General features: G+C 41.0%; 1 protein-coding gene across 1 annotated transcript in view; it reads left to right on the top strand.

Moving 5' to 3' along the window:
- EFCAB3 (EF-hand calcium binding domain 3) overlaps window positions 1-12,026 on the top strand; it is a 169,101-nt gene that overhangs the window by 82,977 nt on the left and 74,098 nt on the right. The window contains exons 28-32 of the mRNA XM_033184090.1: window positions 3,026-3,079; window positions 4,140-4,244; window positions 7,048-7,098; window positions 8,516-8,620; window positions 10,767-10,820. Coding sequence (XP_033039981.1) covers window positions 3,026-3,079; window positions 4,140-4,244; window positions 7,048-7,098; window positions 8,516-8,620; window positions 10,767-10,820 — 369 coding nt within the window. The remainder of the gene's footprint in view (window positions 1-3,025; window positions 3,080-4,139; window positions 4,245-7,047; window positions 7,099-8,515; window positions 8,621-10,766; window positions 10,821-12,026) is intronic.

The following is a 12,026-nucleotide window of genomic DNA, read 5'->3' as shown; positions in this document are numbered from 1 at the left end:
CTCATGTCTGTAATCCTCCCACTTTGGGAGGCCGAGGTGGGAGGATTTATTGAGCCTGGGAGTTTCAGACCAGCCTGGGCAACATAGAGAGACACCATTGTTAAAACTCAATCAGTCAATCAATCAATCAATAATTTTTTAAGACTTCATGCTGTTCATGTGGGTATGTATTAATATTTATTATATTAGAAACAAAAACACATTTAATAATAATTATATAATAATTCATTTTAAAATAACAACATGGTTTCAGGGATCTGGCAGGGCCTTTGTCTCCTTGCACCCACAAACTGTGCTTAGCTCCACTCTTCACTGCTCCATGCCCTTCACTCAGGGAGGCCCAGGTGACTGTGCCACAGCTCCTGTCTTCTGCGACCTTCAGGAATTGGAAGATGCCATAGGCAGGATGCCAGGACACTCAGAAGTAGGAGATGGGCTAATGGGGACTGAGGATCATTAACCTAAAATAATCAAAAAGTCAGAATCAATTCCTCCTCCAAGATGGATGACTAGATGCAGCCTTAACTTTTTGGAATAGTTTCAGTAGGAATTATACCAGCTCTTCTTTGTACATCTGGTAGAATTCAGCTGTGAATTCATCTGGTCCTGGGCTTTTTTGGTTGGTAGGCTATTTACTGATTCAGTTTCAGAGCTCGATATTTGTCTGTTCAGGGAATCAGTTTCTTCCTGGTTCAGTTTTGGGAGGTGTATGTGTCCAGGAATTTATCCATCTCTTAATAGGTTTTCTAGTTTATTTGCACAGACATGTTTGTAGTTTCCGATGCTTATTTTTATTTCTGTGGGGTCAGTGGTAACACCCCCTTTGTCATTTCTTATTGTGTTTATTTGGATCCTCTTTCTCTTCTTTATTAGTCTAGCTAGTGGCCTTTTTAATTTTTTCAAAAAACCAACTCCTGGCTTCGTTGATCTTTTGAATGGTTTTCAGAGTCTCAATTTCCTTCAGTACAGCTCTGATTTTGGTTATTTCTTGTCTTCTGCTAGGTTTGGGGTTGATTTACTACTCTTGCTTCTCTAATTCTTTCAGTTGTGATGTTAGGTTGTTAATTTAAGATCATCCTAACTTTTTGATGTGGGTGTTTAGTGCTATGAATTTCCCTCTTAACACTGCCTTAGCTGTATTCTAGAGATTCTGGTATGTTGTATCTTTGTTCTCATTAGTTTCAAAGAACTTATTGATTTCTGCCTTAATTTCATTATTTATGCGAAAGTCATTCAGGAGCATTGTTTAATTTCCGTGCAATTGCATGGTTTGAATGATCTTCTTATTTTTGACCTCCTTTTTATTGCACTGTGGTCTGAAAGTGTGTTTGATATTTTGGTTCTTTTTTATTTCCTGAAAATTGTTTTATGTCCAATTATGTGGTCAATTTTAGAATATGTGCCATGTGGCAATGAGAAGAATGTATATTCTGTTGTTTTGGGGTAGAGAGTTCTGTAGAGGTCTGTCAGATCAATTTGATCCAATGTTGAGTTCAGGTCCTGAATATCTTTGGTAATTTTCTGCCTCAGTGATCAAATACTGTCAGTGGAGTGTTGAAGTCTCCCACTGTTACTATATGGGAATCTAAGTCTCTTCGTAGGTCTCTAAGAATTTGCTTTATGAATCTGAACAGTCCTGTGTTGGGTACATATATATTTAGAATAGTTATGTCTTCTTGTTGAATTGAACTCTTTACCATTATGTAATGTCATTCTTTGTCTTTTTTAATCTTTGTTGATTTAAAGTCTTTTGTCTGAAATTAGGATTGCAACCCCTGCTTTTTCCTGATTTCCATTTGCTTGGTAGATTTTTCTCCATCCCTTTATTTTGAGCCTATGGGTGTCATTACATGTGAGATGGGTCTCTTGAATACAGCATACCATTGGATCTTGCTTTTTTTATCCATCTTGCCACTCTGTGCCTTTTAAGTGGGTCATTTACCCCATTTACATTCAAGATTATTACTGATATATGTGGATTTGATACTGTCATTGTGTTGTTAGCTGGTTGTTGTGCTGGTTTGTTTAAAAAACTACATTTATTAATATCACCATCATTCTTATTAAAATAATATTTAAGTATTGGGAAACTATCAAGTCATAGTACAGATAATAAGGTTTCCAAAATTCAAATTGCTCTTCAAAAGCTTGAACTCAACCATTAAAACATCTGTTGTTAGGTTTTTTTCTTAAAATGACAGAATTACTTTGTTCATTTTCAAGAAGGTGTCTGGCAGATATCCAACTCTGAAAAACTGTAGTTTATCCATTAGTCATTTTCTCCAGTGAAAATGGTATCCCATGACAAAGCAACTAGTTTTCTTGCAACTCAAACAATCATACAAGTTCTTTTCCTCAAGAAATCATCATAGTTCAGATTGCAGCCAAAGTGTTTCATGCACTGAAGGGTTAATATCTAATAAAAATTAATAACTTTTGCTGCTTTGCCGAGGACATCTTACTACAAGTATGTACAGTGAAGGACGCAGTGACTGCTAGTACACTTAGTTGTCACTGCCTTCATTCATGCACATATGCAGCAGTTTTGTCCAACATTGCTTTTGCACCATCAGTACAAATGTCAACACAGTGAAAATGGCAAAGGGTATTGGGTGAATATAGAGGTCCATGGCCCACACGTTGAGAACACTTGCTGTAACACATCTCAGCCTTGCACTTAATGCAAGAGAACTAGATGTGAAAGGGGGAGGACTGACCTGTAGGATGGCGCTAACTTCAAACAAACAAAACTTCACTCACCATAATGCTCTGAATATTTTTAACAGCTAACAGTTTGTAAAATAAAAGCAAGCATTCAATTAAGTTGAATGAATATATACTTAAAACTTGAATCTTTTGTCTTCTACTATGTGCTTCTTTGGATTGAAAAAATAATAAAAATTCTAGAATAATGCATTGAAAATTACTGTAATTCTGTTCACTAAATTTCAATTTAAGAATTTTATATAATTTTTTAAGTCTCAGTAGCTTCAACTCTGAATCTAAATTCTGAGTTTTCTTACAGAAAATGAAAAGGTTGACCTGGATGTCTTGATGGATGCAGCAAAAGCTTTTACAGGTGAGTGGGAATTTATATAAGACATAATAAAATTGAGATCTTAATGCTTTGTAGATAACTACCTTTTAAAGCAGTATTTTACCCCCTCCAGAAATCATTGATAAATTCATTCTGCTCTTTCACCATTTATTGATAATTTTGTCTTGTTGACAACATTTTGGAATATTAAAGATTTAGGAAAAGTGTGGGTACTCTCGAAAGGAGGTATTAACTTGTCTAATGTGTAGGCCAATAATGTGTTCATTTCACTAGTGTTTAAAGAACCAAAATATTGATGAACACAGTGAATCTCAGTGTGAAGTTTTCACAGAAGGAAATGTGATCACTCTGAACAATTAGTCCCATAATTCAGGCCATGAAGCAGAAACAGAAGTATTACTTGCAGGTAGAATTACATAGATTCTGTATACCATCTGTCTTAGTCCATTCTTGCAGCTATAACAAAATATCACAAACTGGGTGATTCAAAAACAATAGAAATTTCTTTCTCAAAGTTCTAGGGGCTGAAAAGTCCAAGATCAAGGCACATTTGATGTCTGGTAAGGGTTGCTCTGTGCTTCAAGATGGTGCCTTAAACATTGTGCCCTCACATGGGGAAGGGCAGACAGGCAAAAGAAAAGGGGGCTGATTGTTGTATGAGACCTCTGTTATATGGGCCGTAGTCCAACTCACAAGCGAGGGACCCCTATAACCTAACCGCCCCTAAAGGCCTTACCTGTTAATATTGTTGCATTGGGGGTTAAGTTTCAACATGAATTTTGGAAGGGACACAAACATTCAAGCCATAGCGCATCATAAGTCACTGAGCAGTTATGCCACCCCCTGTTACTCCATGCTATCCCAGCTTATACCCAGAACAGAAGTGTCATCTGTTTATTTGGATTAAAGAATGCTTTCAGGTACTGAACCTCAAAATAACTCTATGTAAGTGAAGTCAACTCATGTATTTATACCTCATTGTGCAGTTAGAAATAGTGCTATACTGGATTATATTTTTTATAATTTGGAATAATTAAATCTCTTAATATTGTCTTCTGAAACAATTCCCATCTAATCAAAGGAGAAAAGGTTGAAGCTGATAACCTTAAAAATGTACTGAGAAACATGGGGATCGAGCTAACAGAAAAAGAACACTCGATGCTGTTAAAAACTCTGCCAGTCTGTGGTGAGTATTTAGCATACCATCATGGCATGGAGCTGTGGTATCGTAGGCTCCTGGACAAGAACTGTGAGAAACCCCCTGTGTTAGTCAGGGTTCTCTAGAGGGACAGAACTACTGGGGGAGAGAGAGAGACAGAGAGAGAGAGAGAGAGAGGAATTTATTAAGGAGTATTAACTCACACCATCACAAGGACCCACAATAGGCCATCTGCAAGCTGAGGAGCAAGGAGAGCCAGTCCAAGTCCCCAAACTGAAGAACTTGAAGTCCAGTGTACAAGGGCAGGAAGCATCCAGCATGGGAGAAAGATGTAGGCTGGGAGGGTAGGCCAGTCTTGTCTTTTCACGTTTTTCTGCCTGTTTTATATTCTAGCCACGCTGGCAGCTGATTCGCTTGTGCCCACCCAGATTAAGGGTGGGTCTGCCTTTCCCAGCCCACTGACTCAAATGTTAATCTGCTTTGTCAATACCTTCACAGACACACCCAGGATCAATACTTTGCATCCTTCAATCCAATCAAGTTGACACTCAGTATTAACCATTACACCCCCTAAGAAATGAAATTCTGGCATAAGAAACCCAGTTCTTGGCCAGGCGTGTTGGCTCACACCCGTAATCCCAACACTTGGGGAGGCCGAGGTGAGCAGATCAGCTGAGGTCAGAAATTTGAGACCAGCCTGGCCAACATGGTGAAACCCTGTCTCTACTAAAAATACAAAAAAATAAACTGGGCATGGGGACAGTTGCCTGTAGTCCCCTACTCGGGAGGCTGAGGCATGAGAATCACTTAAACTCGGGAGGCAGAGGTTGCAATGAGCCAAGATACTGGGCAATACGGTGAGATACCGTCTCAAAAAAAAAAAGAAAGAAAGAAACTCTATTCTTGTCACTTGTGTTTTAATTTGGAAATGAGAAAGTTCTCTCTTTTGCATTCAGCCAGTAGACTTCTGCTAAATATTTTAATAGCTACACAGCTAAATTCTTTGTAGCCCCCTGATGCATCCAGCACTCTCAGTCCCTCCCCTGTTAGCCCTCCTACCTCCCCACAATCCATCAGTTAAAACAGAAAAACACCTGAGAGCAGGGGCCTGAGAGCAGGGGCCTCCAGGACGGTGTGGTTGTACTGTCAGTATCCAACCTGGTCAGCAGCACAAACAGCCCCTCAAAAGTTCCACCTCCAGGGCACTTGCACAGAACTACCCATAAAGACCCCAGAGGTCAGCCTGTGCTTCAGAACTGTGCGTCCTGCCCAGTCCTAGAGACCCCATGTAGATACCCTTCCATCGCTCTTTTCCCCAATTTTCCCCAGGCAAGAGTAAGGCTAAACACTGCCAAGGGGGATAGTGCCCTTGAGGCAGAAGTAGCACCCTGGGCAGCAAATGCTCAGTACCCATTTGAATTCACCCCTCATAGTCTTTTTTTTTTTTTTTTCCTGATGGAATCTCAGTCTGTCGCCCAGGCTGGATATATAACTTGGAATAATTAAATCTCCAGCCCAGGCTGGAGTGTAGTGGCACAATCTCGGCTTACTGCAACCTCCATCTCCTGGGTTCAAGCGATTCTCCTGCCTCAGCCTCCCGAGTAATGGATTACAGGCACCCGCCACCATGCATGGCTAATTTTTGTATTTTTAGTAAAGATGGGGTTTCACCATGTTGGCCAGGCTGGTCTTGAACTCCCAACCTCAAGTGACCCGCTGGCCTTGGCCTCCCAAAGTGCTGGGATTACAGGCGTGAACCACCATGCCTGGCCCACCCCATATATTCTTAAAGCTGTGGTTACTCATTTTGTCTAGCATTTCCTTCAGATTGTTCTCTCAAAGGGTCAGTTATAAGAATTGCAGCCTTCTTAGGAGTTTGGTTCTGAGAGAGCAGGAAGGAGAATGCAGATGGACTGTATCGGAGACTACTACAGACACATGCCAGGCATTGAGGGGTTTTTCAATACTATATATTCTCTTGCCATAGGATGGAGCCTGAGGTGGGGTGGTGCATAAGCCCTCTGTTCTCTATTCTAATTGAATTTCACCTCTGTTTATGGAAAGAGTTTGTTTAGAAAACAAAAACAGTTTTTAATTTTTTATTAAATATTGTTTTTATTACTGTTCAAGTTGATAACTATTTTTCATATCATCCTTTTAGGATCCTCCATTAGGGATAAAGATAGGAACATTTCATGAGCCTAGAGCATAGTCAGGGAAAGGAGAGAAAGGCAAGGTGCAGGAAAAGAAGAACAAGAAGAAAGAAAGAAAAAAAAAAAAAAAACAGCAGCACCACCAGCTGGCCACAGTGGCTCACGCCTGTAATGCCAACACTTTGGGAGGCCAAGGCAGGTGGATCGCTTGAGGCCAGAAGTTCGAGAACAACCTGGCCAACATGGTGAAACCCTGTCTCTACTAAAAATACAAAAATTAGCCAGGCATGGTGGTGCACACCTGTAATCCCAGCTGCTCGGGAGGCTGAGGCAGGAGAATCACTTGAATCGGGAGATGGAGGTTACCGTGAGCCGAGCTAGCACCATCATACTCCAGCCTGGGTGACAGAGCAAGACTCTGTCTCAAAAAAAAAAAAAAAAGCAGAAGCAGCACGTGTGTGTGTGTGTGTGTGTGTGCGCGTGCGTGCGTGTGTGTGTGTAGGGCACATCAACTACTGGCATGTGTTTCAACTAGGGGACAGAATGACCACAATGAGAGCAGTTCTTATCTTTTGTTATTATTTGAGGGTGAAATAGAATAAATTTCTAGGTGAATCATGTCTTATAAAAATAGTTTCTTATCCTCTTTTTGACTTGAATTTTACCATATCTTATAGATGGAAAGGTGTACAAGAAAAAATTACTGGATAGTGTGAAGCCCCTCAAAGGTAAGAATATGAAAACAGCAGCTAAAATGTACTGGGCTTTACATTTGCTTTTTTGAATTTCTCACTGATTGGAATCTTGCTATTCCACTGTTTACTGATTCTGAATTTATGCCTCATAACCTACCATTCTTCCTTTAGTATAATTATATTTGAGCAAGTCACTGTTAGTAATATGTCACTGTAGCAAGTTTGAAATTCTGCTTTCAGCATGCATGATGGCTCACACCTGTAATCTAAGTACTTTAAGAGGCCAAGGCAGGAGGATCACTTGAACCCTGGAGTTCAAGAGCAGCCTGGGCAACTTAGGAAGACCCCATCTCTTCAAAAAATAAGGAAATTAGCTGGCCTGCTGGCATGCACTTGTGGCCCCAGCTACTTGGGAGGCTGAGGTGGGAGGAACACTTGAGCCTGGGAGGTCGAGGCTGCAGGGAGCCAGGATCATGCCACTGCACTCCAGCATGTGCGAAAGAAAAAAGTCCTATCTTAAAAAAAGAGAGAGAGAAAGAAACTCTGGGCCAGGCGCTGTGGCTCACGCCTATAATCCCAGCACTTTGGGAGGCCAAGGTGGGCAGATCATCTGAGGTAGGGAATTCAAGGCCAGCCTGACCAACCTAGAGAAACCCCATCTCTACTAAAAACACAAAAATTAGGTGGACGTGGTGGCTTATGCCTGTAATCCCAGCTACTCAGGAGGCCGAGGCAGGAGAATCGTTTGAACCTGGGAGGCAGAGGTTGTGATGAGCTGAGATTACGCCATTGCACTCCAACCTGGGCAACAAGAGCGAAACTCCATCTCAAAAAAAAAAAAGAGAGAGAGAGAAAAGAAAAGAAAAAGAAATTCTGCTTTCATTTAGGTTTGTTATCTTTATCACAATTCATCAAATTTGTCTAATTCTTTTTCATCCATGATTACTTCAACTGAAAATTATAGCTCAATGTTGAGGGAGCATTTTCTCTTCTCAACTCTGACACTGAGTGGCCAATATATTATTTCACTCTCCACTTAATATAAATGCGTATTTAAAGCTAACATCTTCTGGGCCGGGCGCGGTGGCTCACGCCTGTAATCCCAACACTTTGGGAGGCTGAAGTGGGCAGATCACTTGAGGTCAGGAGTTTGAGACCGACCTGGCCAACATGGTAAAACCCCATCTCTACTAAAAATACAGAAATTAGCTGAGCATGCTGGCACAAACCTGTAATCCCAGCTACTTGGGAGGCTGAGGCAGGAGAATCACTTGAACCTGGGAGGCAGAGGTTGCAGTGAGCTGAGATCATGCCATTCCAGCCTGGGCAACAAGAATGAAACTCCATCTCAAAAATAATAATAATAATAATAATATAATAATAATAATAAAGTTGGCATCTTCTACTTCAAATTACTTGTATTTCTTATTCCATCCTCTTAATTCCTAAGGAAAAAAAGTCAATGTCAGTAATCTGGAAACTCTTCTAAATAATATGGAAATCGAAATTGGGAAAGAGGAATATGAGGACCTACTGAACCATCTGCCAGTTGATGGTAAGTGTTTCAGATACCACTGTACCTAGGAGAAACGTAGGGCTTCTATAGGAAGGCTTCTGAAAGTAAACCTATTTTTAACCTCTTTGAAAAGCTTATGAAATATTTCAAACATACCTAAAAACAACAAACATTGTGTGCCCACTGACCAGAGTTAACAAATGTTACTATTTTGCGATACTTGCTTCATACATTCTCTTGCCTCCCTCCCTTTTCCTTCCCTCCCTCCCTTACTTCCTTCCCAAGTAAACCTTTTTATAATAAGACAGAGTTTTCTTAATAACTCAATAAGACCGTTTTAACTAGACAAACTGTCAGAGACAAAGCTAGAATAATTCATTAGGAAGAAATTGCTAAGGAATGAGCCCCTGGCTAAGATTTCCTTATTAGATGGCTCTTCCCCTTGAAAAACAGCTTCCATCTGAGAGCCAGACAGCACATCTTTCAGTAGAGCCAGCATATGCCAACCCAAAATAAATAGTTTTTCTCCCCTAATTCAGGGTTTCTGTTCTCAACTAGCGATGGGCAGGTGTAATTAAAGTAGGCCACTGCTATCAGCAAACATCTTCCATGCTACCTTCACCTGTAGCTGGCCCTAACACAGAAAACAGTTTTGGCCTAATTTGTAGTTTTTTGTTTTGTTTTGTTGAGACTGAGTCTTGCTCTGTCACCCAGGCTGGAGTGCAGTGGCGCAGTCTCGGCTCACTGCAACCTCTACCTCCCAGGTTCAAGCGAGTCTCATGCCTCAGTCTCCCAAATAGCTGGGATTATGGGCATGCAATACCACGCCCAGCTAATTTTTGTGGGTTCATTTTTTTTGTTTTTGTTTGTTTGTTTGTTTGTTTTTTGAGATGGAGTCTCCCTCTGTCGCCTAGGCTGGAGTGCAGTGGTGCGATCTCAGCTGACTGCAACCTCCGCCTCCCAGATTCAAGCGATTCTCCTGCCTCGGCCTCCCGAGTAGCTGGGATTACAGGCACCCACCACCACGCACAGCTCATTTTTTGTATTTAAAAATACAAATCATTATTTGTATTGTTTATAATAATTACAATACAATATAATAATTATTGTATTGTTTCACCTTGTTGGCCAGGCTGGTCTCCAACTCCTGACCTCAAGTGATCCATCTGCCTCGGCCTCCCAAAGTGCTGAGATTACAGGCATGAGCCACCGCACCCGACCTAATTTTTGTATTTTTAATAGAAGCAAGGTTTCACCATGTTGGCCAGGCTGGTCTCAAACTCCAGACCTCAAGTGTTCTGCATGTCTTGCCCTCCCAAAGTGCTGGGATTACAGGCATGAGCCACCTGCCCAGCCATAATTTGTCGTTTAAAACCTCACGCTCCCTGAGCTTAACAACATTGATAATTATCCATAATTTTTGTCTGGCCCTTCCTCCTATCATGAAAAAGTCACCATAAATTACTTTTTAATTGTAACATGGTCCCCACATGTTTAGCTAGGGGGTCCTCAAAAATGCTTCCTGCTGGAAAATATTGTTACTGATGAGGTATTTTTTAGAATTCTTTGTTTTTTTAATGACAATTTTTTTTTCTCATCCAACAGTGTGACTATTTCTATACCACTGAATTTTTTCATTGTTTAGCTAGCATATACTATATGCAAAACAATGAACTAAAGAGTGGACAATTTAAACCCAGTAGTATAATAAAATTAAGGCATAATTTCTGCACTCAAGTAGATTACAGTCTTGAAGGTTAGAGGTGGGAACATAAGCAAAATTTGTAGATTAAGAAGATAGCATTCCTTCAAGGTTTAAAGGTTCACTGTTTATGTACATAAGTGACTTCTAGGTTTCAAATTCAATCATGTCTATTAAAACATGCTCCCCTTATGAGTCTGAAGGAAGAGAAAGGCCTATAGAAGGGATTACTATTAAGCTTGCTTCATCTCAATGTTGAGTCATTTGATACTTTATGGAAAGCGGTATTAATTAAGTAGATGTTTACCTTAAACTTATAGCTTGATCTTTTTCTATCCTCTGTTTCTTCTTCACTTTGAGTTAAAAAGTTACTAGAGAAAATTAGGAGAAATAGCTGAATTTCAATCCTTTATATTACAAATTAAATTTTCATGTCAATTGTCTAAGATTTGGTCTCTATGTCTGACTTGTCTTTTCTTATAGAAAATGAAATGGTTGATGTGAATGTGGTGATGGATGAAGCAAAAGCTTTTACAGGTGAGTCAGAAGTCATGGTGAAAAGGGCATTCATTTTTAACTAAGACCTTAATACTCTATAGAGAAAAAATTTAAATGTTTTTAAACAGTAGATAGATTTTGGCTGGGCATGTGGGCTCACGGCTGTAACCCAGGCACTTTGAGAGGCTGAGGCAGGAGGATCACTTGAGGCCAGGAGTTCAAGACCAGCCTGGGCAACAAAGTAATACCATGTCTCTACAAAAAAAAAAAAAAAATTAGCTGGGCATGGTGGCACATGCCTGTATTCCCAGCTACTTGGGAGGCTGAGGCGGCTGAGCCCAGGGGTTTGAGGCTTCAGTGAGCTTTGATTACCACTGCACTCCTGCCTGGGAGACAGAGCAAAAACCCGTCTCATAAAAAATATGTTTAAATAGTAGTTTTCTCTTCAGACTATTACTAACATGCTAAATTGACACCCTTACAAATTTAACGGTTAAATGTTTGTTTCGAAATGTTACTCTTTGATTTGGGATTTTTCCTGTAGATACTTATGTTATGTAGAGGTTTTGTTTGTTTTGTTGTTGTTGTTGTTTGTTTGTTTGTTTGTTTGTTTTCTGAAATGGCGTCTCACTCTTGTTGCCCAGGCTGGAGTGCAGTGGCGTGATCTCAGCTCACTGCAACCTCCACCTCCCAGGTTCGAGTGAGTCTCCTGCCTCACCCTCCCGAGTAGCTGGAATTACAGGTGCCCACTATCACACCTGGCTAATTTTTGTATTTTTAGTAGAGACGAGGTTTCACCATGTTGGCCAGGCTGGTCTTGAACTCCTGACCTCAGGTGATCCACCCACTTCGGCCTCCCAGAGTGCTGGGATTACAGGCGTGAGCCACTGCACCTGGCCGGTAATTTCTTTCATAATTTGAAATCATTATTCTCTTCCTAAAATTCTTTTTTTTTTTTTTTTGTGAGACGGAGTCTTGCTCTGCCGCCCAGGCTGGAGTGCAGTGGCCGGATCTCAGCTCACTGCAAGCTCCGCCTCCCGGGTTTCCGCCATTCTCCTGCCTCAGCCTCCCGAGTAGCTGGGACTACAGGCGCCCACTACCTCGCCCGGCTAGTTTTTTGTATTCTTTTAGTAGAGACGAGGTTTCACCGTGTTAGCCAGGATGGTCTCGATCTCCTGACCTCATGATCCGCCCGTCTCGGCCTCCCAAAGTGCTGGGATTACAGGCTTGAGCCACCGCACCCGG

The sequence above is a fragment of the Trachypithecus francoisi genome, unplaced genomic scaffold (genome assembly GCF_009764315.1).
Source record: "Trachypithecus francoisi isolate TF-2019V2 unplaced genomic scaffold, Tfra_2.0 Lachesis_group20, whole genome shotgun sequence".
NCBI classification, from domain to species: Eukaryota; Metazoa; Chordata; class Mammalia; order Primates; family Cercopithecidae; genus Trachypithecus; species Trachypithecus francoisi.
This window is presented reverse-complemented; position numbering and strand designations above follow the sequence as displayed.